Source organism: Mytilus trossulus, chromosome 2 (genome assembly GCF_036588685.1).
Source record: "Mytilus trossulus isolate FHL-02 chromosome 2, PNRI_Mtr1.1.1.hap1, whole genome shotgun sequence".
NCBI lineage: Eukaryota > Metazoa > Mollusca > Bivalvia > Mytilida > Mytilidae > Mytilus > Mytilus trossulus.
This window is the reverse complement of record NC_086374.1, coordinates 37,970,912-37,997,793: the sequence shown is the minus strand read 5'-3', so window position 1 is coordinate 37,997,793 and position 26,882 is coordinate 37,970,912. Positions and strand designations below refer to the sequence as shown.

The 26,882-nt window shown below is 31.3% G+C and overlaps 2 protein-coding genes across 3 annotated transcripts; one reads left to right on the top strand and one right to left on the bottom strand.

Annotated features, from left to right (window-relative positions):
* Positions 1-4,141: 4,141 nt before the first annotated feature.
* LOC134707148 (uncharacterized) lies at positions 4,142-13,654 on the bottom strand. 2 transcript variants are annotated; one of them, XM_063566685.1, is made up of 8 exons: positions 13,513-13,654; positions 11,690-11,870; positions 10,276-10,435; positions 9,863-9,985; positions 9,241-9,402; positions 8,557-8,727; positions 7,599-7,844; positions 4,142-7,035 (listed from the first exon to the last, which is right to left on the bottom strand). In XM_063566685.1, the coding sequence occupies exons 2-8, from the start codon at positions 11,867-11,869 to the stop codon at positions 6,794-6,796; spliced, it is 1,284 nt and encodes a 427-aa protein (XP_063422755.1). In that variant the 5' UTR covers position 11,870; positions 13,513-13,654; the 3' UTR covers positions 4,142-6,793. The 2 variants fall into 2 exon arrangements, with proteins under 2 accessions (XP_063422755.1, XP_063422756.1); XM_063566686.1 differs by lacking the exon at positions 13,513-13,654 and adding an exon at positions 13,294-13,312.
* Positions 13,655-13,671: 17 nt separating this feature from the next.
* Positions 13,672-23,416, top strand: LOC134707149 (uracil-DNA glycosylase-like). Its single transcript, XM_063566687.1, has 6 exons — positions 13,672-13,692; positions 18,049-18,343; positions 19,173-19,366; positions 19,969-20,016; positions 21,087-21,268; positions 21,606-23,416. Exons 2-6 carry the CDS (start codon positions 18,052-18,054, stop codon positions 21,883-21,885), a joined length of 996 nt encoding a protein of 331 aa, XP_063422757.1. The 5' UTR covers positions 13,672-13,692; positions 18,049-18,051; the 3' UTR covers positions 21,886-23,416.
* The last annotated feature ends 3,466 nt before the right edge of the window (positions 23,417-26,882 follow it).

The window sequence follows — 26,882 nt, the reverse complement described above, 5'->3', positions numbered from 1 at the left end:
CGTTTGTGTTTTCTCTTATTTTTGAGATATTGAGATAAGACGTGGCACGGTACTTTTCTATCCCAAATTCATGTATTTGGTTTTCATGATATAATTGTTATTCAGGTGGTGTTTTGTCTGATGCTTGGTCCGTTTTAGTGTGTGTTGCGTTTCGGTGTTGTGTCGTTGTTCTCTTATATTTAATGCGTTTCCCTCTGTTTTAGTTTGTTACCCCGATATTGTTTTTTGTGTATGGATATATGAGTTTTGAACAGCGGTATACTACTGTTGCCTTTATTTAAACTACAAAATGCAAATAATTTTTGTTTTTACCATTACAATGATTATGTAGGTACACAAAAATTTAGTTTTAATAGAAGACTACTAATCCAATGAAATGTCACATTTGAAGTGTTTAAATACATTAAATTTTATTTTAGTGGATAATTACTCATCAATTGAGGTGCTCCTGAATTGGAGGAAGATTCTCAGAATTTTTACAGAAAAAGTGGTATCACTAATTAGCGACAAGAAGAATATTTTTTTCTTGTCGCTAAATAGTCTTCTTGACGCTTTTTCTCTGATTAGTGAGACCCGAAAAAAGTAATAAAATCGTTTCTTTCCCCTGTCTCATGTAACCCAACGATCTTTGTTTATTTTGAAAGTTGTTGACCTACAAATTTAAATCATCTACAGTAAACAATATTATGTTTAGATTTAACAAATACAAATTTGTAATTAGTGCACGATCTCTAAGAACGATTTAAATAACCAGTGAACTGGTGAAGGATATCCCTGCTTCTTCCAAGAATGACGTCACTATAAAATACAATGTAGGTTGGATATATTTAGAATATCTCGTCATACTAATTTTTCCGGATTGTAAAATTAACGTAAATAGTGTAAAGGAGAGTTCAAGATACGATAATTTCGTGAGAAACAGAAGGGGAATGTGTAAAAAAGTGTTTGAAGTCAAACTATTCATTTCTGGATCTCCTTCTCTTCAATCTAAGTAAGATTTGTTGGGGGGTGTTCCACACTATAACATGTATAACCAGATGCTCTGCAGGGCGTAGCTTTATACGACCGCAGAGGTTGAACCCTGAACGGTTGGGGCAAGTATGGACACAACATTCAAGCTGGATTCAGCTCTAAATTTGGATTGTGATTTAATAGTTGACACAGCATAGCTTTCTGACACAGAATGAATGTGTTCTAATGAACTTAAACTTTTGTTTTCTCTTAGAGCAATTCACTATGCTGTTGAATATTAATCCTCTCAAAAAAATGTTTGAAGAAATTTTCTTTTTATTTATGAAATTTCAAATGAGAAAAATTGAACCCAATATTTTAATCACATCCCCCTTTCCCTTATTCCAAAACTAATCTCAATTAAAATATTCTAATGGAGTTTGCAACAATAACTACTCATTTAAATACATCATAAAATATTAAGATGTAAAAAAACTGCTTGTTATCACTGAATGGTAAAGATTATTTAAATTTATCAGTTGGTAGTAAAAAGTGAATATACATTGTATATTGTATATAACAAAGATTTAACTTGATTCTGGACAAAGAAAGATAACTCTAATTAAAAAAAAATCTTGCAATAAGACATTTCTTGCTTCCTATTCTGGACAAAGAAAGATAACTCTAATTAAAAAAAAATTTGCTATTTCACAATATTGTGAAATTAGATATTTCTTGCCATTGCACAATACTGTGCAATCGAAAAGACTTGCTATTGCACAATACTTAATATAATAATTTTAGATCCTGATTTGGACCAACTTGAAAACTGGGCCCATAATCAAAAATCTAAGTACATGTTTAAATTCAGCATATCAAAGAGGCCCAAGAATTTAATTTTTGTTACAATCAAACTTAGTTTAATTTTGGACCCTTTGGACCTTAATGTAGGCCAATTTGAAAACGGGACCAAAAATGAAGAATCTACATACACAGTTAGATTTGGCATTTCAAAGAACCCCATTTATTCAATTTTTGATGAAATCAAATAAAGTTTAATTTTGGACCCAGATTTGGACCAACTTGAAAACTGGGCCTATAATCAAGAATCTAAGTACATTTTTAGATTCAACATATCAAAGAACCCAACCGATTCATTTTTTGTCAAAATCAAACTAAGTTTAATTTTGGACCCTTTGGACCTTAATGTAGACCAATTTGAAAACATGACCAAAAGTTAAGAATCTACATACACAGTTAGATTCGGCATATCAAAGAACCCCAATTATTCAATTTTGATGAAATCAAACAAAGTTTAATTTTGGACCCTTTGGGCCCCTTTTTCCTAAACTATTGGGACCAAAACTCCCAAAATCAATACCAACCTTCCTTTAATGGTCATAAACCTTGCGTTTAAATTTCATAGATTTCTATTTACTTATACTAACGTTATGGTGCGAAAACCAAGAAAAATGCTTATTTGGGTCCCTTTTTGGCCCCTAATTCCTAAACTGTTGGGACCTAAACTCCCAAAATCAATACAAATCTTCCTTTTGTGGTCATAAACATTGTGTTTAAATTTCATTGATTTCTATTTACTTAACCTAAAGTTATTGTGCAAAAACCAAGAATAATGCTTATTTGGGCCCTTTTTTTGCCCCTAATTCCTAAACTGTTGAAACCAAAACTCCCAAAATCAATCCCAACCTTTCTTTTGTGGTCATAAACCTTGTGTCAAAATTTGATAGATTTCTATTAACTTAAACCAAAGTTATAGTGCGAAAACCAAGAAAATGCTTATTTGGGCCCTTTTTGGCCCCTAATTCCTAAAATGTTGGGACCAAAACTCCCAAAATCAATACCAGCCTTCCTTTTGTGGTCATAAACCTTGTGTTAAAATTTCATAGATTTTTATTCACTTTACTAAAGTAAGAGTGCGAAAACTAAAAGTATTCGGACGACGACGACGACGACGACGACGACGACACCAACGTGATAGCAATATACGACGAAAAAATTTTCAAAATTTGCGGTCGTATAAAAACAAAATGAATGATGTGAGGGAGTGTCACTCTGGTCAACCCCATAGGGGATTGACGGCTTAAAGCCGTCTTTCCCCAAAAAACGAAAGGGAGCTTACATCAATAGATATAAACAATTCACCAAAGTTTCATGGACATTGGAGAAAGCCTTTTTGAGTTATTGTCCGAAGTGTTGAAAATCCCCCCTTTTTTATGAATAAAGCCCCATAAATCTAAAACTTTAAATCTGAAATTAAAAAAAAACGAAAGGGAGCTAACATCAATAGATATAAACAATTCACCAAAGTTTCATGGACATTGGTGAAAGCCTTTTTGAGTTATTGTCCGAAGTGTTGAAAATTCCCCCTTTTTTATGAATAAAGCCCCATAAATCAAAAACTTAAAATCTGAAATTTAAAAAAAAACGAAAGGGAGCTTATGTCAATAGATATAAACAATTCACCAAAGTTTCATGGATATTGGTGAAAGCCTTTTTGAGTTATTGTCCGAGGTGTTGAAAATTCCCCCTTTTTTTATGAATAAAGCCCCATAAATCCAAAACTTAAAATCTGAAATTAAAAAAAAAACGAAAGGGAGCTTATGTCAATAGATATAAACAATTCACCAAAGTTTCATGGAAATTGGTGAAGGTGTTTTTGAGTTATTGTCCGAAGTGTGGACGACGGACGGACAACAGTATACCATAATATGTCCCGTCCCGGACGTATAATAATGAGGCATCTATTTACGAAGTATAAAGCGTCCAGGTCTTCAACCTTATAAAATATAAGGCTTTTAAGAAGTTGGCTAATGTCGCTGCCAGATCACTATCCCTATGTCGAGCTTTCTGCGACAAAAATCGCAGGCTCAACAATAAATATTTCCTACTTAGTCATTATTGTAGCAATGATTCACTGCCATAATTAGTCTATCAATCTTTTTGTTAAATAGAGGCCTTGTAAGGGTATTATTGAACTTACTCCTGGCTGATGTGACATTGGTACTAGTACCTCAAAATCACCATCCCCTGATGAGCCATTATCAAACACAAATACAGAAAAGTGTTGTAATTGCTTCAAATATATTGCTTATAAACCAAAATCTACCTTAAGATCAGGCTGTCTTATACAGTTTCTTATGAGGGGATATATGGCAGGAAAAGTCATACAAGGTTTAAAACATTTTATTGTCACTTTACAAATAACACTGATACAACCCTTTACCGTGTCCTACATATTATCATATATCAATGTGAGCACTTTCTACAACACTGATACAACCCTTTACCATGTCCTACATTATATCATATATCAATGTGAGCACTTTCTACAACCTTCTTAATCTCAATAATACCTAGCATGATCAAAAACCTGTCAATTGAAACATACCTAGAAACATTTTATGCAGTACTAATATCAACATCCCATTATGTAGAACTAATTACTGTTTGTTGCAGGCAGACATACAAATCAGAACACAAGGAAGAAATGTATGAAAGTCCAAACCTCAATTTCAAATCTTTTTAGTGTACAACAGTTCAATATTTCTCTTTCTTTTTGTTCTATTTAGAATTTAAAATTCCTGATTGTTATCAAGCAAACAGTGTCTTTATAATACACCTAACAATTGTCTTTTCTCCTACAATGTCATGTTTGCTTCCTAATACAGACTACAATATTACAAAAGCAGATCCATTATATGGCATCAAGTTGTACATTATACAATAAATAAAAGCCCTTTACAAAACTTAAATGCTAGCATGGCATACAAAATACTGGCATATATTATTACAAAATTGATTGCAGTACAAAAAAACAAGAATACATCAGAATATTGATGTTTAAAACTCTCCATAATGCATTGTAAAAAGCAAATATGATTTTATTACTAGATAAATTATTACTGTAAATTCAATTCCTATCATTTATAAATGGAGTTCTGGTTGATAATTGTTATTGTATAGGGACATGTAAATTAAATTGACTTTTGTTTTAATTCTTTCACTAGACTTGACTAGAATACAAATTAAACATATTGAACACATAAGCATATATTGCAACTAAATTTAATATAATTTGAATCATAATGGGCAAGCAATTTATAGAATTGAATAATACAATGAAACAGGTCTTTTTATGTATAAAACTTAAATATGGCAAAACATCATAATACAGTTTACAATAAACAAAACATGTTTTAGATACAGTAAAATAGTTGTATTTAGCACCTTAAATAAAATTATGCGTGAATTAAAATAAATTGAACACTTTGTTATATAAAAAAATATAGTATACAACAATAAAATAATTTGATTGGTTATATGAAATGTATGAAATGTCAGGTTTATAAAAGATGATAAAAATGATAATGCCAATAAATAAGCAATTTTTAATAAGATGCTTGAAGTTTATATGAATAATTGGTATAGCAAATGCTTTGTAGTTTATATGAATAATTGGTATAACTTAAATGTAAAACATTCTTTTTGGTTTAGGATTGGGTGGGGCTGCAATGTAAAAGTGATGAATACCTATGAATAGTACTTATAGTCCATTCTATATAGTTTCTTCCAACAAATTGTTTATTAAACTTGACGCTGAACCTTTGCATCTTAAAAGCCAAAAAACATTTTATACTTTCTATTCTCCATAGCAATGTACTGTGCTATTCTGCAGCAAGAAAAAAATCAGACTAGTCCATTCTCAATTTTAGATTTGGATTATTTATTAAAATAAATCTTGATAAAGGGGTGATGTTATATAGAGGTAAAGGATGAATAATTAAAAATACCCTGTTCATGAATGTGTTAAGTAAAGGGAATAAAAACAAAAAATATGCATATACATAAAACATAATGCCACATTAAAATAATACATAACTAAATAAAACATCATTTCATTAGAAAATAAATTTGTATAAATTAAATACCATATAAAAAATTGAGATACATACTCCTTTTCATCAGTAATATTTCATTCTATAATAATGTAAAAAAAAATAAAACTTGTTTTTCTTAGCTTCCAGGCACTTTCATATCTAAATTCAGGTTTGTTTCAACTCTTCATTTGATTTTTAGTTCGATCATTAGATGGGTACATTGTTTTGTGATTTGACCATATTTGATAAAAAAAAACATAACACATTACATTAATTCTAAAGATGTCAACCATCTATTTTGACACAGTGTCTTTCCCTTTTTTTTTAAATACATTTTTTTACAAGGTCTTTGACAGTGAACTAAAAATCACCTTACACATCTTTTGTGTTTAATATTAAGGTTAAAATTTAAAATATTAACAATGACGTACAATATATTAAGCAACAAAAAATACAACTTTCCAAAAGCAACATTTACTTTAACATACATCTTTTTTTGTATCTTTTAAGGTATGTCTTTATAGAATAATGATAGCAAGAAACTGGTTTTGAATTGTTCTTTACTATTATTTGGGAGAAGGTAAATTTTGCAATTAAATTCACCTGATTTCCCTAAACTGCCATTAACTGTAAGGATTCATGTTGAAAACTGTTATCTTATAAATTTACACCTCCTCCCTTTTCTCTTAAAACTATTTATTACACCCCCTTTTACAACTTGTGAAAGGTTAACAATCATGTATTGTTCCTTAATATGGAAATCTAAGACATACTAAAAGTAAACAGCATAATTAAATGACAATTTAAAATGACTACATATTACTCAATTGATAATATTACAAAGTCACAGCAGTGGCAAATAACATAAATTGCATTGTATATGTCAGTAACAACATAGTAACACTGCCCTAGCACTGGTAACCGTAGCTATGGCAACAAAAGTCCTACTGTGCAGTGACCTCTGCCTGGGTCTCTATGACAACAGCATCATCTATTTTCTTTATTTCTTTATCTTCAGGTTCCAGTTCTTTTGGTTTGTCAGCATCTCCTTTTTCATCAACTTTTGGTTCATCCTCTGTCGTTTCAATCTTTTCTCCAGTTTTTTCTTCTAAATCTTTCTTTCCTTCTTCTAGTTTAGAAGTATCTGCATCAGCAAACTGTATAACATCTGATGTGTTTAATGCATCTGTAATTAAAAAGAGATTGATTGTTCTTATTCAATAGAACTATTCCTTATAGTCAGACAGCCTAAATAATTTTTGCCTAACTTGAAAATATTCAAAACATGTATTGAAATAAAGAATCAACAAAATAGAGGTTATAAAGGAAGTTTTTCCAAGTTTCCATAAATGTTCTATTCTGTCAGTAATCAGAAAACTCAGACGAATAAGATAACAGTCACTTCTCCCTATTATTCTGAATAATTTGAGCCATGTACACTTCAACAAGTTATTAATGTAATACTACTCTTTATGTTTGTTGATTTCCCTAAAACGGGTAGAGATAATAATTGCTACTAGACTTGACTTGACTTTAAACATACAGTGTAACTTGCCTAATCTGACACACTGGAGGCCAGACAAAAATGTCGTACTTAGCAGGGTGTCAGAAAACTAACTTTTTACAGCATGGATAGTCATATTTTATGGACCATGAAAATGTGTCAATTAAAGCAGGATGTTGGAATCCTCAGGTGTTTGATAAGACAGGTTACACTGTATATAAAAGGGAATTGATACTAGTACAAACCTTTTTTCTCTTCTCCACCTTTGTCCTCAATGTCTGTCTCATCAGCAGCTTTGCCTTTCTTGGACTTCCTCTTACTTTTAGGTTTTTCCTCTTGGGGTGGTGGAGCAGGGGCATCCAGAGGTTCATAACCCTCCAGGTGACAGTAACGAGCACTTAACTCATATACATTCTTCTGTAGCTCCTCATCCAAAGAGTCATCTGAAGATTTCTTCTCTTCAAAGTTACTGAAAAACTTTCCAGTCACACCTGTAGAATGGAAAATAAACATTTTATAAAAGGTCAATTCTTTGATAGAAATAAAAGAATTAAAAATGGCTGAAGTTGAAAGACCATGGTAAGGTAGGGTACAGGATAATCACCCAAAATCCAAAAAGCAAGAGTTCAATTATATATTCTATTAAAAATAATCTATCTAAGTTTGGTTAAATTCTGTCCAGCTGTTTCAGGAAATTCCATATTGACTCTGCAGATTAACCATATAATTGCAAAACTACAGCAGTTATCTCTTTGTGTTGCTTAATCTTTACAGACAAAATTGGAAGAAATGTATTCATGTGAACAATCACCCCCCAAATAGAATAAATTGATCTTTCAGATGCACAATAGTTAGAATGAAGAATCTCCACATGTTAAATGGATTTTTTAAGTAGTGGAAAACTAACTAATGTAACCAGAAATTTCTTATTCCCTTTTATGGTATGAAGAACTGAAAAACAATTACAAACCATCTTTCAGCCTTAAAGAAGAATCTGTGGAAGTTTAATTCAATTCTGTGGAGCCATTTATCAAGTGTTGTGGATAAGTTTTAATTGAGAAACGATAAACAATGCAGACAATAAAGCAAGCAATAACCTTAACACTTTTGGGATAAAACTTGGTCTCACAATCTATATTCTTATTAAATTCTACAGGTGTATTTGAAATATCTTTAAATTTGCGTAGCCCTTATTTAACTTACCTTTTTGATCTTCTTTGATAGACAAATCTACCAAACATCTGCCACCTTCCTCCAAAGAATGAGCTGGAATAGATCTTATTCTCAACTTCATTAAAGTGTTAGCAAAATACTTTAGGAAGAACCTTTTAACAGCCCCAGCTTGTCTCATAAGTTCTGTGTCCTTCACCATTCCTGAAAAGTAAGAAAAACATTTGCTTTACTTTTTTTTTTTGGTCATTTATAACATCTATCAGTTTGTTTTCAAATTGAAGATCAAGAACATACATGACACAGAATGAAAATGGATTACTTAAATAAATCAAAATAATATAATCGGTAGCAAACCCTCAACAATATGAACTGATTACAAAAATTGTGTACAGGTAAACCTTTACTCTTAGCATGCCAGTAGTCACACTTAATCATGCAGTGAATATTTGAAGCATAAACTATGTGAAATATCAAGTTACTAAAACAGAATTATATATTAATACTGTTGAATTACCTGACCCCACTTTTTTTTACCTTTCATACATGCATTTTTTTGTTTATTCAATAGATTCATTAATTTTTTTGTTGTTGAATGAAGTCTGTGTATCTTACCAATTTTCACATATTTTGATAGGCCAAGTATATTGTTTTATTTAAGTAAAACTGATATGAAATTTAACATTGTGTGCTAATATGTTTTAAAAGTGTTCTTACCTGGACAGACACAATTACATGTAACCCCTGTGCCATCAAGTTGTTTAGACAGACTTTGTGTCATCAACACATTACAGAGTTTGGAATTTCTGTAGCTTTGCTCAGGAGTATAAGCCCCTTCCTTGTCAAGGAAAAAGTCTTCAGTGGACAACATCTCAGGTGCTGAAATATGACATCAATTCATTAGCAAGGTCAGATGATATGATTATATAAAATGAAGCCAGACTTTTACACCATGCAATCCCTCCATAGACAAGAAAAGATTATCAATTACATTTGTACTCGTATCTAAGAAACAGACTTTAATGTCTTAACTAGAAGATAGTATCTAAGAAATGACTGTTATCTGGGGAAATAAGTTCAGTGAGATGAAATCTGCCAGACTGAGTGACATGTGTGCCTTTTAATCTTTCCATACACCAAATAGAGTTGACTTTTAACTATTATTTATAGTATTTAAAAAATATCTTAACCGTGAACATCTTATATGACAGATGAACCATGAAAATGAGGTCAAGGTCAGATTAAACCTTTCATTTTATTCTACTGCTTCATTAATATGTAAATAAACAATAGTGTGTGACAACCCATGATAACACAGCTGGCACCAACTGTAACTTACCTTTCCTGATTTTTAATGCTCTGTCATGGAGAGAAGAAGTGACATTGATTATCCTAGCTTCTCCTGCTTCACTGGCTGTTTTCTTTAGATCATCAAGCAACAGATGGGTCAGTAAAAATGGTCCTATAAAAGAATGACTTCCAATGTCAACTTAATGATAGACAGATGTATTGCTCTTTGAATTCCCTGAGCATATTACATATTTTGTGTCACTTGTGTGTCCAAATGTTAATGTCATTATATTATGACATTCAGTTTTCTTTGATCTATGAGCAATGCATAATATTTACAATAAACTGACGAAGTATGATAAAAACAACAAAGCTTAACCAGGTACACAAGAAAAAATAAAATATAAAAGATCCATTAATGAGAGGTGAGAAAATCTAATCCTGAACTGAAGTGTCACTTACCCAGATGATTTGTACCAACAGTCATCTCTAAGTTATCTTTAGTCCATTGTTTCTGTAGCATGTAGACTCCAGCATTATTGATTAGAACATTTAATTTCTTCCCAGTTTCATGAAAATCCTCTACAAACTTCCTAATAGACGCCATGTCAGCCAAGTCCAGCTGGAAAGAAAACAACATGTATAATGCAGCTTTACCTTGGTTTAACTTTATAATCTAATTATTTGAAGTTCATAATACATTTTTTTTTAAATGTACATTGTGTCATGTGTGTAGCTCTTTTCAGAAAGTCAGTTAAAATCCACAATTAGAGCTGTCCACAAAGCTGAACTAATACTCTCTGTACATTTATATTAGTTGCTTTTGTGAAATTCAGAATTGAGGAAATTTTGAGATTTTTTGGTTTCAGCTTTTTGTTTTATATAATCATTGCCTCAGTGTTAGAATGGACCATGGTTACTGAATGGTCAATCTGAAAGAATTATACTAAAGCAAAAGCTGATGTTTGTAATGTATACTGTAAATTTAGAAAATAAAGTTTAATGTCAAAGTCAAGTTAATACTTCTGCATTCTAAGTTTTTTCAATATAAGTGCTACAGTACAAAACTTATGCACCAAACATAATTCAAACAATGCTATACATTTGTACATGTACTATCAAAGGTGTCCGTTTCAGGTCCCCTCTCTCCCATTCCATGATGTCCCAGCGTACTAAGTTTTTTCAACCTCAGTGATTTTCCTGGTGTTTAGGGGAAGGGTCCTGGGGCCCATGCAATTGGGAAAAAAATTATGGTTTGGGAAAAATATGATTGGTCTTTACGACGTCCTACACACGGCTTATAACACACGGCATAAGCTGTGTGCGCCATGCTAGGGGTTTTTTGGGGCATGCACCCCCAAGAAAATTTTTAAAAATTAGGTGCAAAATCCTGCATTCTGAATGGATTAACTGCATGAAATGCCTACAAAATAAGCTATCTTTTTAAGGAAAAGGATTAAAAATAAAAGTTGAATGTGTCTGTCCCTACAACGTAAGTTCTATGGTACAAAAGTTATATGGCTACCAATCAGGCAAGATGTTTCTATCATTGCAGTCAAAGGTCATAGTAAACTGTCCGACTTTGGAATATGACACATTCAAACTGGTAGTGGGTTTTAATCCTTGTTGATTTCAGATAACATTTGGTTTATATAAATAATTAATTGTCTTCCAACATACTCGTTGGGCTAAAGATGGAAATGATCGTAAATTGTTTTCTTTCTCAATATATCTTGTGCTTGGATCTGCAGAGAACCAGTATGAATACCAGTATTCTTACAAAAAAGGCAAATTTTTGTATTATTTGATGTTATTTCAAAATTAGATTCATACTCTCAGAAGTGAGTTTCCAGAAAGTCCTATAACATGAACTAACCTGCATAAATGTTGCCAAGGCATTAGGATGCTTCTTGAGAATTTGTTCTACGGCAGCCTTCCCTTTCTCCTCATTCCTACAGGCTAGTATGACATCATTACCACCCTCACATAGGTTCTGTGCTGCAGCATAACCAATACCAGTGTTAGCTCCTGTCACAATTATTACACGGCCTGTCATTCTATAATTAGAAAATCAATATCACATTTAATTTGGTTACAAATAGTTTTTTTTTTATATCATACCAGGGCTTTCCCTTGAAATTGAAGTAGAAGGCTAAATTAAAATTATAGGTGGCTGTAACAAGTTACATGTGTAAGCTTTGTGCCTTACGGCAAGGGGTCTGAGAAGCTCTGGCATAAAAAGAGCAAAATCCTGCATTCTCACAAACTCCTGGCACCTAATTTCATCTTTCAAATGACCATTTTTTATGTATGAAATTAAAAGGGAAAAAAATTCTCAAAGATTTATTTTTTTATGTAAATAGTTTGTTTGTTTTTTTTTCTTTACCTTATGCTTAAAATTTATTTGCTTTAAAGGAGTTTTATTTATATAATAATCCTATTTAGTAGAGATCTTGAATGATTTATTTTGCATAACTGCATGCATTTGTAAACAAATGACCCCCCCTTTCTTTTTTCTACAAAGACTGTTACCCGTATTTAAACCATACAAATAATTCTCAAGCATTGACAGAAAATTGATATATCCTCTGATTTTCTCTTTTTTTGTAAACTGTTCCATAAGTTGGATACATAAATCATTGGGAAATGTTATTTATTTGTGGTCGAGTTGGCATTATTCAACTTTTGTTTTTGACCATGATTCTCTGAACACACACACTGGCTTTGAAAAATGAAATTTCCAGATTCTGAACAACATGATCTACTACATTTTCTTTTTTTTGACTGAATATTATTCCACAACATAATTAAGATTGTCATCCTATCTGATCTAAAAGCAAAAACCAACTAGTTAATAGCAACGATAAAATTTTTGATAATATATAAAAAATTCTTAAACCTCAATCATGTCAATTGCAAAAATAGCTACGATCAAATTTTTGATATTATATCAAAAATTCTTGAATCTCAATGTAGGAAAATGTTACACCTACTCCATACAAGATACAAGCATAGACTACTCGGTCTGGATACTAAACAACTAAAAAAAGGGAGGAAAGTTTAAGACTATTAGTTAATTATATATAATTAAAGTGTTATGTCAGCATAAGACAGACCAAATTATCCCTTCTTATTTAGATAATTTTAGATTTTAAATTAGCCTATACTATAGTATAAAACTGACATTTTGTTTATATTATATTCTGGTGGATGGAACTATTATTTGTGTGATAATTATATATATATATTCATGGTGGTGGATGTCACTCCAGATATAATTGGAGGTGAGCCTTGACTGTGAGAATTTATTACAGTTATTACAAGTTCATTGCCTAACAGACCAATGCCGAAATGTAGGGCAACATTCCTTACAAGTTACATGGCCCAAACGTCTTATTTGTAGCTACCAGAGAAAAAAATATGACGACACATGTGATTGAAGTATGAGGTTTAATAGTAAATGTGTTTCAGTGTGCAAACCACTAGCTCATTTTACAGTCCACAACATGAATTATATGAGCCCCTGAACTCGTACGAAAACAAAGCCTGGTTTAAATTAAAAACTAAAAAAGTCCAGACTGATCGATGAGTCACTCGAATGACCGGCATTGCCACGACTTTACATTTAATTTTTGACATGGTCAATTAAGCATTACTTAACGTAATGAAATGCATTCCAATAGCACAACTGATACTTACGTCGCACCCTAACAGCTTTCAATCAGCGAATTAATGAAATTTGGCGCTATCTAATTTCACAGGAAGTAAACAAAGATGTCGGAAGTTCTCTTTTCTCAAAAATTACTACGCTTCTAAAATTTTAACCCTGCTTTCAAAGTCATTCCAATACAACTGATATATAAAACAAATATACTCAAAGTAAACATTATTTATTTTAAAACGAATCTCTCACTAAACAAAGAGTGAATAGGCGGTTTATATTTTATGTGGATGTGTATTGTTTACTGTACTGTTCGGCACTTCCGCTTTCGATTTCTAGTAAATCATACATATGAAAAAGGACGAGCTTGACATATTTAATAGATATCTAACATATTTTATAGACATCAGTCTTTTTAAACATTGTATGTTAACCTTTTAGTGAGATTTCACTTTATTTGATCATTATTATTTGATATTTTTATACGACCGCAAATTTTGAAAAAAAATTCGTCGTATATTGCTATCACGTTGGCGTCGTCGTCGTCGTCGTCGTCGTCCGAATACTTTTAGTTTTCGCACTCTAACTTTAGTAAAAGTGAATAGAAATCTATGAAATTTTAACACAAGGTTTATGACCACAAAAGGAAGGTTGGTATTGATTTTGGGAGTTTTGGTCCCAACATTTTAGGAATTAGGGGCCAAAAAGGGCCCAAATAAGCATTTTCCTGGTTTTCGTGCTATAACTTTAGTTTAAGTTAATAGAAATCTATGAAATTTTGACACAAGGTTTATGACCACAAAAGAAAGGTTGGTATTGATTTTGGGAGTTTTGGTTTCAACAGTTTAGGAATTAGGGGCCAAAAAAGGGCCCAAATAAGCATTATTCTTGGTTTTCGCACAATAACTTTAGTTTAAGTTAATAGAAATCAATGAAATTTATACACAATGTTCATGACCACAAAAGGAAGGTTGGTGTCGATTTTGGGAGTTTTGGTCCCAACAGTTTAGGAATTAGGGGCCAAAAAGGGACCCAAATAAGCATTTTTCTTGGTTTTCACACCATAACTTTAGTATATGTAAATAGAAATCTATGAAATTTAAACACAAGGTTTATGACCATAAAAGGAAGGTTGGTATTGATTTTGGGAGTTTTGGTCCTAACAGTTTAGGAAAAATGGGCCCAAAGGGTCCAAAATTAAACTTTGTTTGATTTCATCAAGAATTGAATAATTGGGGTTCTTTGATATGTGGAATCTAACTGTGTATCACAGTATGTAGATTCTTAATTTTTGGTCCCATTTTCAAATTGGTCTACATTAAGGTCCAAAGGGTCCAAAATTAAACTTTGTTTGATTTTGACAAAAAATTAATCAGTTGGGTTCTTTGATATGCTGAATCTAAAAATGTATTTAGATTCTTGATTATTGGCCCAGTTTTCAAGTTGGTCCAAATCGGGGTCCAAAATTAAACATTGTTTGATTTCATTAAAAATTGAATAAATGGGGTTCTTTGATATGCCAAATCTAACTGTGTATGTAGATTCTTCATTTTTGGTCCTGTTTTCAAATTGGTCTACATTATAAAGTCCAAAGGGTCCAAAATTAAACTTAGTTTGATTTTAACAAAAATTAAAATCTTGGGGTTCTTTGATATGCTGAATCCAAACATGTTCTTAGATTTTTGATTATGAGCCCAGTTTTCAAGTTGGTCCAAATCAGGATCTAAAATATTATATTAAGTATTGTGCAATAGCAAGTCTTTTCAATTGCACAGTATTGCACAATGGCAAGAAATATCTAATTGCACAATATTGTGAAATAGCAATATTTTTTTTTAATTAGAGTTATCTTTCTTTGTCCAGAATAGTAAGCAAGAAATATCTAATTGCACAATATTGTGAAATAGCAATATTTTTTTTTAATTGGAGTTATCTTTCTTTGTCCAGAATCAACTCAAATCTTTGTTATATACAATGTATATTCACTTTTTACTACCAACTGATAAATTAAAATAATCTTTACCATTCAGTGATAACAAGCAGTTTTTTTACATCTTAATATTTTATGATGTATTTAAATGAGTAGTTATTGTTGCAAACTCAATTAGAAATTTAATTGAGATTAATTTGGAATAAAGGAAAGGGGGATGTGATTAAAAAAATTGGGTTCAATTTTCTCATTTGAAATGAAATTTCATAAATAAAATGAAAATGTCTTCAAACATTTTTTTGAGAGGATTAATATTCAACAGCATAGTGAATTGCTCTAAGAGAAAACAAAAATTTTAAGTTCATTAGAACACATTCATTCTGTGTCAGAAACCTATGCTGTGTCAACTATTTAATCACAATCCAAATTTAGAGCTGAATCCAGCTTGCATGTTGTGTCCATACTTGCCCCAACCGTTCAGGGTTCAACCTCTGCGGTCGTATAAAGCTACGCCCTGCGGAGCATCTGGTTTAATATGCATTAAATATTTGCCACTGGACATCAACATGATCAAGCAACCAACAATCTATTAAAAAAAAAATCATATTAAGAGGGTAATACTAATAATGCCCTCTAGCGTCAGGCGTCAATCAGTCATTTTTGGTTATCTTAAAGGTCAAATTGGTTAAAATTGTACTGGGATTAGACCACAAATATCCTAATCATGATCAGTAGAGGTCTCAAATAATACACCTTTTAGCTATTAGCCTACTCGGCTGACACAGCCGCTTGACCTTTTGACGCATACGACAATCATTTTTCCATTGTGGCATCAGATATTTTGTTTTATGACGTCAAAATTTTACGGGAACCTGTGTGATATCTAGTAATGGCGGATAAATAGCGATAAGGTGTATTATCATTGCCTTCATATTTGGAAAAAAATTTAACTTGATTCATCAGAATCAATTGATGTTTTTATCGTTTTACAGAAAGTACATTTTATCGTCATACACCAAAAATTTTAGTTAGAAAATAACTAATTTCTTGAATTTAAATGTGTTTCTTTTCATGTTTGTCACATATTTCTGACATACGCCTCTTACCTCTTTCAAAAGAATAAACTGAGTTTTCACCCATTCATTTTGAAATGGGGAAAGTGTTAAAAAGAAAACAGCCCTACTTAAGATATATAAAAAAACAGCTGATGACTACCAATGGTTCTTCAATACAGCCAGAAAATGCTGTACATGTATCTAGAAGCAGGTTTCAGCTGGCCCCTAAACAAAATTTGTAGTAGTTTAGTGAAAGTGGATAACATACTTAACTCCTAAACATAAAAAAAATGTGTAAGGGTTCTGCGGAACCCAGTGTTTTGCCTACTTTTGCTGTTAATAGTTAGCAGGCTCAACAAAAAGGAAAAATCATTAAATGAGGAACAAAAATAATAAAAATATTCCTCTCGATACTACATGTACCATGAGTGTCGTTTAATTGTTAGAAGCTTCTGTTCAAGTTTGGTAAAAATCCCGGAAAGTTTATGAAATTTATAAATGTATTGAAAATTTAACTGCAGACTGTATGTATAGTCCAAATAATTATGACGTCTTGAAAGGCTATTATAATTTTTGTCTTTCACGCCTTACATCGTCGATGTAAGGCGTCAAAGAAAAAAATTATAATAGCCTTTCAAGACGTCATAATTATTTGGACTAACTGTATGTACTGTTAACTGAAAGAAAAACTAAGTCCATTTATAATAGGGATGTCAAAATATCTGAAATTTGATACTCGGATACTCAGTCATGATACTTGAGTACTTGAGAAAACTCGGATGAATCTTAAACGTCTTTAGAAAGGTTACAATTTTAAGTTGGATGCAGTATTTTTGTTATTACCTTTCGTAAACATATTAATGAAAGACGAACATACTACAATGTATAAACAAAGCTTGCACCTGTGTTTGTTGTGTCAATTAAGTTCAAAGCCCTGTTCATGCTGTTATTTCTTAGTTATACTCCAACCCAAATTAATATACATTGTAACTATTGAATTCATTTTAATATTATTATTTTGTTTCTTATCAACATGATTATTTATTTTGAATGGTCTTAATTCTATCTTGTGAGAACTCTTACATAGTTTGATTTATACAAAATTTATATTATAAAATATGTTAAAGATTATAATCAATTTATATTTCAAATGTTTCAGACAAGTTCTAAGATTTGTGCATTTTTCAGGGGGTATGTAAATTTACGGGAAATAACATTTTGAGAAGTCTGGGCCTACAATTATTATCATATTTTTAGGATAAAATAAAGAGTGATTTGCCCTAGACAGTTTCTAATAAATAAGATTGAGAATGGAAATCATATGTGAAGGCAGGCGAGATAACAAGTTGTGAACTGTCTTCTAGTAATTTTTTGCCACAGCAGTAATTACAAAAATTGGTAAAACATCTCCTCTTGGAGTAAGACATTATGACAATATATTAATTTGTATATTATTGCACATGAGTAATAATATTATCAGTAAATGCACGTCTGTTTACGAATGAAATAGATTATATATCATCAGTAATATGACTATCATGGCAATGAATATAGTATGTACAAATACAAATTATCTTTTATATTGATAGAAAATGCCACCCAAGAGAAAAGCTGCTTCAACTTCTGAAGATTCATCACTAACTAAAAAGGCGAAGGTTAACAGAACAACAGCTGCTGGGAAGAAGAAATCAATCAGCCAAAAGCCAAAACAAAATAAGAAAAATGCACAATCCAAATCAAAAGGAATTAAGGCAAAATCTATACCCAAAGTATTGAAGGGAAAATCCAAACCAAAACAAATAAAGGCAAAGTCCAAAGCAAAGGACAGAAAGACTGAAAATAATGTTACAAATACAAACTCCTCAGCTAAAAGTTATACTACAGGTTTGCTCACACATTCACTTCACATCCTAATTTTAATTTTGATATTGTGTTAAAGAGCCTATAAATTTAGATACAATCAATGTAACTCAATCTTAATGGTTTTCACAATAAATTTTAGAATCTAAAGACATGAAGCTGAACTTAATGAAAATATTGATTGGATTCTATTTGGCCTGTTGACAAGATTTTTGCATGCTTGATAACATTTTTACAAGCCTGGGCTGATGGACCTGTGGTTAAGTGCAAATACTATCAACTCATCAATCCTTCCAATAAATTTAATTTGAAAGTCATCAATTTTAACAAAAATTAATTTTATGAAATTAAGAGATAACTGAATATGTATTGCTAAACAATTTTGAAAACATATGGTCCTAGAGTCTGTGTATACAATGTTCTTATGTTTTTTTCTTTTCTTAGACTGTTTAAGGTGTCTTTACACTAACTCTGTTCAATGTTTACTGGTTGATTGATTGAATGACAGATGACAACTTTCTTTTGTTGATGACTGCATGTAGACCTATAGATGGGTTTAAGTATTATTCAGTTATAGTTTTGTAATGACGGATACCTGACATCTCTAATTCATATGTAAAGAATAATTTTTATATAAAGACATAATCAGAAATACAGAAATGTTTTTAACTTTTGTAAAAGTAGACAACTGATACCCCCAAAAATAGCAAGTTTATGTTTTTTAATGACAAAAAAAACAGATTGTATGTCTTAGCATGATGAAAACCAATAACTTCATATTATATATTCATTTTAACTTATTAATGTATTATCATTTATTTTAACTTATTAATGTATTATCCTTTATTTTCAGGTAAACATTCTGTCTTGAACTTAGTTTCCTACATTAAAGATGCTGGGTGGGCATCAGCATTGAAAGATGAATTTCAAAAGGATTATTTTAAAGATTTAGAAGTTCTCTTACAGAAAGACTATAAAAAAGGTGTACAAATTTTCCCACCAAAAGATTTGATATTTAATGCTTTCAACAAGACACCACTTGACGAGGTATCAGTCATTATATATTACTGTATAGGGAGATATTTTCGTCAATGTAAAATCAATTTAGGGGCTACAATGTATGAAAAATTTTGACGGTTTTTATTTTGATGGATTCTTAAGTGTCAATTAAATATTTTGGCAGATACTAAAATTTCAAAGATGTTAACAAAGCCCTTAACATATATATATATATAATTTAATTTAGGATGTAACGCGTCTTTTGATTGGTTGATGTTATTTTGTTATGAGCCCATAGACATAATTTAGTAATGTGACTGTGATGTCATCAACGCTTTTTCATGGTTTTCTACGGTTTAAGTTGGAATTTAGAATTAGATTATAAGAAATGACTGTAATATTTTTTCTGTCTATTCGAAATAACATAAAAATGTGGTGCACACTGTTAAATAACCTGCCAAGCCAGTTATTCAGTGTGCACTAACATTTAAATGTTATTTCTTCATAGACAGAAAAAATATTACAGTCATTCCTTAAATATATATAAATAAAGTTGTGATGCAAAATTCAAAGATCTATAAATCTAGCAGCAAAAGTCTGACAAATCTAGACATTTGAATCAATTAATCAGAGATATTTATTATTTGCAGGTGAAAGTTGTTATATTAGGACAAGATCCTTACCATGATGATGGACAGGTGTGTATTTTTAAAATTTAGTCTGTGAAGCTCTGGATGTGCATCATGTTATTTTTACATATGTCTATTTTCTTAATTTAAAAAAAAAATCAATATTCAGTTTTTGTGTAAAATTTTAAACAAATCCAACAACCCTTCATTGAGTCACTGACAGACAATATTAAATATCCATAAATATTTGAAAGCATTTTATTGTGATTGTTTTACAATTTTCCAAAAAATGCAAGGTAAATTATTGCTATTTCAGGAAATGCTGTATACACATAATGCTATCAAAATTTAAATGAAAGTTTTTTTTTTTTTTACACCTCATCTTTTTTAGCCATGGGTCCACATACAAACTGTTCCTTGTCAGGATAAGTCAAAATTTGTGATCCATGAGGCATGAGGTAATGATTTTCATGAGTTACAGTTGTAACTAGCTGAATCCAATCAAAAACTCTTGTGTAGAAACTAGAAAATGAAAATAGATCATTGACATGTGCAGATTTATATGCAACATGTCTTTACCACCAAAACGATGGATGATATTTAGTGACAAATTTGAAGTCTTAATCAGCTAATTGAAGTTCCTTGTGCAAATGCTGGCATATCAACATATACAGTGCATATGCAGTTTTTGCTTTGTAAAATTTGTAAACACTGGACACAGTCATTTTACACCTCTGAACTAAAGAGTACAAGTGCTGTCATTGGTAAACTATGATGAAATCAAGAGTTGGCATAACTTCTATCTGTCTTAAAAGGGCACTACATTTGTACACTGTATACACAAATATTATATTAATCTTCCAAGGGTGAAGAGGAGGGGGTTGGATCCTAAGCCTTGGCTAGCAATTTTTATTTCTTTGCAATTAGTGTTATAAAATAGTACTGAAAATTCTGAATGTACAGTAATCCTATTTTATTAGATATTGTGTACTACTTCTTTTTATTTTATTTCTAGTGGTTATTGACTGATATTATATGTACAGGTAGATATTTATAAGTTACTTTGAGTACATGACTATTACTTATGTCCTTTTATATTCCATCTCATGAAATAATATCTTTTACCTATTTTATTTTAGGCTATGGGTATGTCTTTCTCTGTACCAGATGGTATGCGACTTCCACCTTCACTGAAGAACATTTACAAAGAGTTGTTGAATGATCAAAATATAAAGAACTTTAATGTAGAACCCACCACTGGATGTCTAGAGAAGTGGGCTGAGAGAGGTGTATTGTTGATAAATGCTACCCTCACAGTAGAGTAAGTAAATCAAATGAAAATGTGATAACTTAAATGGACAGAGGTAGGCAGTGGTGGATCCAGAACTTTTCATAACTGACTTAAGGGGAGGAAGCTCCCATCATGTTTCAGTGATTCACTATAATCTACCAAATTTTCCCCATCTTTTCTGTTTTTGTCTCTAATCCACTTTCTTACCATTCATTGTTGAAACTTCTGGTTTTTGGTGCATTGAAGAAGTTGTGTAATTTCAGATAAGTTAGGATATACTCTGAACTGTCAATTTCGTATTGTAAAATGTGATGTGCATTGAAGATTCCCACCTGCTTTGCTATGAAAAATGTCTCTTTATTTTCAGAGCTCACAAACCAAATTCTCATGCCAAGTATGGATGGCAAACCTTTACAGATGATGTCATCAGAATTATCAGCAGTAAATGTTCAGGTGTTGTGTTTGTTCTCTGGGGAAACTTTGCTCATAAGAAGGAGAAACTGATTGATTCATCTAGACATTCTGTGATAAAAACAGCTCATCCTTCACCACTCTCATTCAGTAAATGGCTAGGATGTAAATGTTTTTCTAATGTAAATGCACAACTGAAGAAATGGAATAAAGAAGAAATAAATTGGACACTGTGATTTTATAATATTAATTTGAGGGATATTTAATTTAAGAATTTTGTAATTTATTTGTTAGATATACGAGAATATTTGTGCCATATCAATACATATAGTTTGTTTATTTATGTAATGTGATGGATTGCTATGAGATATGACATAACATTTAATCTTATAATTCTGTTAATTTAAGTTAATAGTTTATGACAAACTATTACATTTACAATCGCCATTGTACTACATTGTTTTTTTCTGTTAAGCTTATATGTATGTATTTATTTAATTAATTATTGACCAGTTTTTAAGATTTTTCGTCAATATAATTTCATAGGCGGACCCACATGGGGCCCTGGGGGGAGGTGGGGTTTCGGTCCCCCTCTTTTGTGGGAAAATTTGGTTGATTATATAGGGAATCACTGAAGCATGACCGTACCGGGCCCCCCTTATGAAAAGTTCTGGATCCGCCACTGAATTTAGAATATATTAAGATTACTCTGAGTGATTAAAAATCATAATTTGTTAAAGATTATAACTGAAAAATAATTTTAATATGATATATGGAAAACACTGATTATTTAATAGATTTGTTTGACTAAATTGCTAAAAAAAAAAAGGGGTGATTTTCCCCTTTTGAATGATTTATATAGTGATATTATTTTAGTTTTTTGGTTCTTTGATTGCATTACTTTGCTATTTTTTGGTTCTGTACTGATGCATAAAATTACAAATTATCTTCATAAAGAGTGTTTTTCTTTAAGGGAGGTAACTCATAATCATTTAGTCTAATTTAGCTTCTGGTTATCTATAACAGAGAAATATTTTTATACAATTTTTCCATTCCAAACTATGAATGATAGATGAAACATTTTGTCTGATACTGGGTTATAAATTAGAGATTTATATACACTGTTTATATAGCAGTTTTCAATTAACATTCTTTTCAATAGTTTGTTATTATGTTTTTTTCAAATTTACATTATTTGTTATAAATTTTTGTCTTTTCGTGTATACAAACTTTATAATAAGAATGTTGATTTTTTTTTCTCTATTTTTGTATACAGTTTTTTATTTGATTTATTTCTGATTAAGTTATCTCTATTTAAAGTCATATGAGAAATTTTGAGTTTGTCGAAACTATTTAATCAATGCATCCATATATTTACTACATTTGTTAAGTCTTGCATGCATGTTTTTCTGCCCCTGCTGTAGGGGATGGGGCATTAAGTTTTACCCTGGTTGTCTGTACATCTGTTCTGTATGTTTCTAAAGTTGTTTTCCGTTCTCTAACCAATTACTGCATACAGGAATTCGTTGGCAAATTAATGTCTTGGAAGCCAATAATTAAATATCAGTACATTTATGAAAATTTTTATCATATAAAGTGTATTCTTTTTTAAAAAAAAGTGCTTCAATGTTTAAGAGTAAAACTTAGTTATTCAAGTCTATAAAACATCTAACTTTTTTTTCAAACTTGAGGTTTCATATTACTTGGAGAGCTTTGTTTTATTTTATTGATACTATTGATAAATTTTACACATTAATACAATCATATTTTAGAAATGTTTACAATTTTATTTTATATGTGATATAAATAAAAGTGATGTTATATGTACATTGTTTATTTTATTAATATTTAATGGTATAAATAAATGAATAAAGGCTATACCTATACATCAATGAATTATTAACCTATGACATGATTAACAAACCACATCTTGAACTCAACCTGTAGTTGGTGGATATTTGTCTCATTGGAAATCATACCAAACCTCCTCTTTTTAGCTGGATATTCGAAGTCAAAATTGGTTATTGATTTGGGGAATCAGCGTCCGTTCATTAACATGAAAACACAGAAGAAATTTCTTTTATAGTATGCTGGTTCCTGTGATGAAATGAAGGTTTAGTTCATTTTCACGACTTTTCTTGTCAAGATTTAAACCTTTTCATTATGTGATTGAGTTATTTCCCTTTGATTTAAAGTGATAGATAACAGGTGTCTATATAAAGTGTTAAGTTTTTTGAAGCTGTAGTTGTTTACATGCTTGTCCTGTGATAGCTGTTACATTGACAATCATACCACATATTTTCTTTATATTTAAATCATCCTGAGTGTAAAAAGAGTTTCAATGAATAGATACCATCAATACTTAATTTCTATAAATAACAACAGAAAAAAACACATTTATATATGACCAAAGACATACAATTACATGATTCATGACTTGGGACAGACATATAAAAAAGTTAAAGAGATAAACTACTTGACTTAATCCACTTCGTCCCATGGGGGACATAGGGCGACTACAGTAGCTTTACATCTTTTCCTGTCCTTGGCTAGTTTCTTTGCTTCACCCCATGTTTTCCCAATTTTCAGAAGATCAGATGTTAAATCTCTGCGCCAGGTGGATTTTGGTCGCCCTCTTTTACGATGCCCTTGGGGATTCCAATCTAGTGCCTGTCTTGTTACATTTGTGTTGCTTTTACGTAAAGTGTGTCCAATCCATTTCCATCTTCTTGTTGTTATCGTTCTTTCTATTGGTTCTTGTCTTGTCCTTTTCCATAACTCTTTGTTGCTGATTGTGTTTGGCCACTTAATTCCAATGATGTTTCTAAGGCACCTGTTCATGAAAACTTGTAATGTTTTTGTTGATGCAGCTGTCAGTCTCCAAGTTTCTGACCCATAGAGAAGTATAGATTTTACATTTGAGTTGACGATCCTGATTATGGTGTTCGATCTGAGCGCTTTGCTCCTCCAGACTGGTTTTAGGATAGCAAAGGCTTGTTGAGCTTTTCTTTTTCTTGATTGGATGTCTTCATCTGTCCCACCTGATGTACTGATTACACTTCCAAGATATGTGAATTCACGGACATCTTCAATTTCAGCATCTCTCACTTTGGTTTTGTTAAGTTGGTTTGAATTTACCCTCATGGATTTTGTCTTTTTTGCATTTATGTATAGCCCTACTTGTTTTGCAGTTGTTTCAAGGTTGGCTGCTTGCTTTTGTGAATCTTCATGGCGATGGGAAAGCTGACAGATATCGTCTGCAAAGTCCAGGTCTTCAAGGCATGACTAATGTCCAGTTACCGTGTGCTGTCGCGGGGAGGCACTGTAGAAGTCTTGGATAGTGTAGAGGCTTTGTACTGGCAGGAAAGATTTACACACTCGACTTTCTTTTCACCCACAAGTGAGTTAGCCATATAAAAAAGTTAAAGAGATAAACTAGTCTCTTTAGATTTCTATCCTCCCTGTAATCTTGATCAGTGGAATAACAACTCATCATAATAAATAAGAGTTAAAAAACATACAAAAAAATATTTAATAATATTTATACTAAAAGCATCCTAAATTTTCAGATTTGAAGTCATGCTGTTTAAAACTCTAATATTGGTGGCTGTACTGCAAAGAAGATTTCATACATCTTTGCCATATTTAACAATGAATATGTTGTATCAATTTATGTCACAAAATCACTTCACAAACATGAAATCACCAAAAGAAAAGTAAAAACACTTTTATTTCTTATTTCTTTTCATTAATCACAGGCCTTCAGCATAGAGCAAAAACTTTCTTCTCACTAACAGTTAAAAGACAGCCCTTATATTTTTGGTCTGAGAGGGATTTTTTGTTAGATTTTGGCTTATAACTGTATGTCAATATCAGCAAAATGTAGCATATCATGCAAAAAACAAAGAGACCTTATGGTAATTTTAATCATTAAAACAGAAAATTACAGCATCAACAACATAAGCCTATCTGATCCTAGAGTTTTTATACATTAGTGATGCTGTTATGGAATACAACTGTACCTTTACTGTCACACTGGAAGAAAATCAGTAGCTTGTTTGGAACAACAGTGTCTACTGAAAGCATGTTGGGTGCAGAATATTTGTATAAATGAGAAGAAAAAAAAAACACCAAAGGAAAGATGTGACAAAGCCCATAAAAATTCATAATATTTTCAAAAAGGTTGTTATATTATTTAAAATCTAATGTTAACATATGAGTACCTACAATTTTAGTGTAAAGCCATTTGATTAGGGATTTCCGTGGGGAAATTCCCGGAGTTCGGTATTTTAGTGATTTAACTTATCTTACATTTTGGAGATCGTCTATCGTCTATAAAAAAATCCGTAATTTTTCCGAATTTTTCCGAATTTTTCTCGGAGTACAGTATTTTTGAGATTGTACTTTTTTCTGCCATTATTCATTGTAAAGCCTTTTAAAATTTCTAATGACATGGCCTGCTCTGTTAAATGATGAAACCTCTTTCACTTTCTAAGAAATAAAAACTTTGAGTCAGAAAATAATTTTCGCATAGTCTAAAGAATTGTTTTCTTTATCATTCAAGCCGGAAAGAAGTTTTTTCTTGCGTTCCTGCAAAATATGCTGACTCAGAGGTGTTGAACAAAATTTACACAAATCTGTCAGTTTCCTAAGGGTTAGGAATATATGTACCTGATATTCCTTTACGATGTGCTTTAAGTTTTTATCCAAGGGTCAAGTTTATGTGAATTGGTGTGTCCAGTTGTAATGATTGCTCAGAATACAGTTTGTCACAAGATAAAGTTTTATGTTTCCACTGTCCACGATCTTTTAGTGTCGTTTTTTTTTATCATATAATTTTGTAGGCATGTTCAAATTGCCTTTTTTCAAATTTATTTTTATTCTTTATGAATTGTAATTAAAGTCGCCTCACGAACTTAAAACGTTCAGGAATGTTTATATGTTGGTATATACTCCCATTTCCATTTTAGTAGGACTTTCTCCTAAGAGTTTTCCACAAAGTTTTTTTTATGTCTGGCATTAATATTCTAATTCAATATAATCAAAATAGGTATTGGTTAACTTTAAGCATACTATCCTCTGGAATTAACTTACTAAAACATGCATATAATTCTTAATCTATTTTAATACACTATTCCTAATAATGTAAAATTATTGGTAAAAATTCTGATTTTTTTGGACCGTCGACCAATAACACAGCACTTAGTATTTCCTGTCAAAACTTTTTGTATTA

Bases quoted from the DNA above. Each gene is read 5' to 3' on its own strand.
- LOC134707148 (XM_063566685.1), bottom strand. From the start codon at position 11,869: ATGACAGGCCGTGTAATAATTGTGACAGGAGCTAACACTGGTATTGGT. The intron at 9,986-10,275 runs GTAAGTGACACT...ATTCTTTTATAG, and splicing joins TGTTGGTACAAATCATCTGG to GACCATTTTTACTGACCCAT. The intron at 9,403-9,862 runs GTAAGTTACAGT...GTCATATTTCAG, and splicing joins AGCATTAAAAATCAGGAAAG to CACCTGAGATGTTGTCCACT.
- LOC134707149 (XM_063566687.1), top strand. From the start codon at position 18,052: ATGCCACCCAAGAGAAAAGCTGCTTCAACTTCTGAAGATTCATCACTA. The intron at 18,344-19,172 runs GTTTGCTCACAC...CTTTATTTTCAG, and splicing joins AGCTAAAAGTTATACTACAG to GTAAACATTCTGTCTTGAAC. The intron at 20,017-21,086 runs GTGTGTATTTTT...ATTTTATTTTAG, and splicing joins CTTACCATGATGATGGACAG to GCTATGGGTATGTCTTTCTC.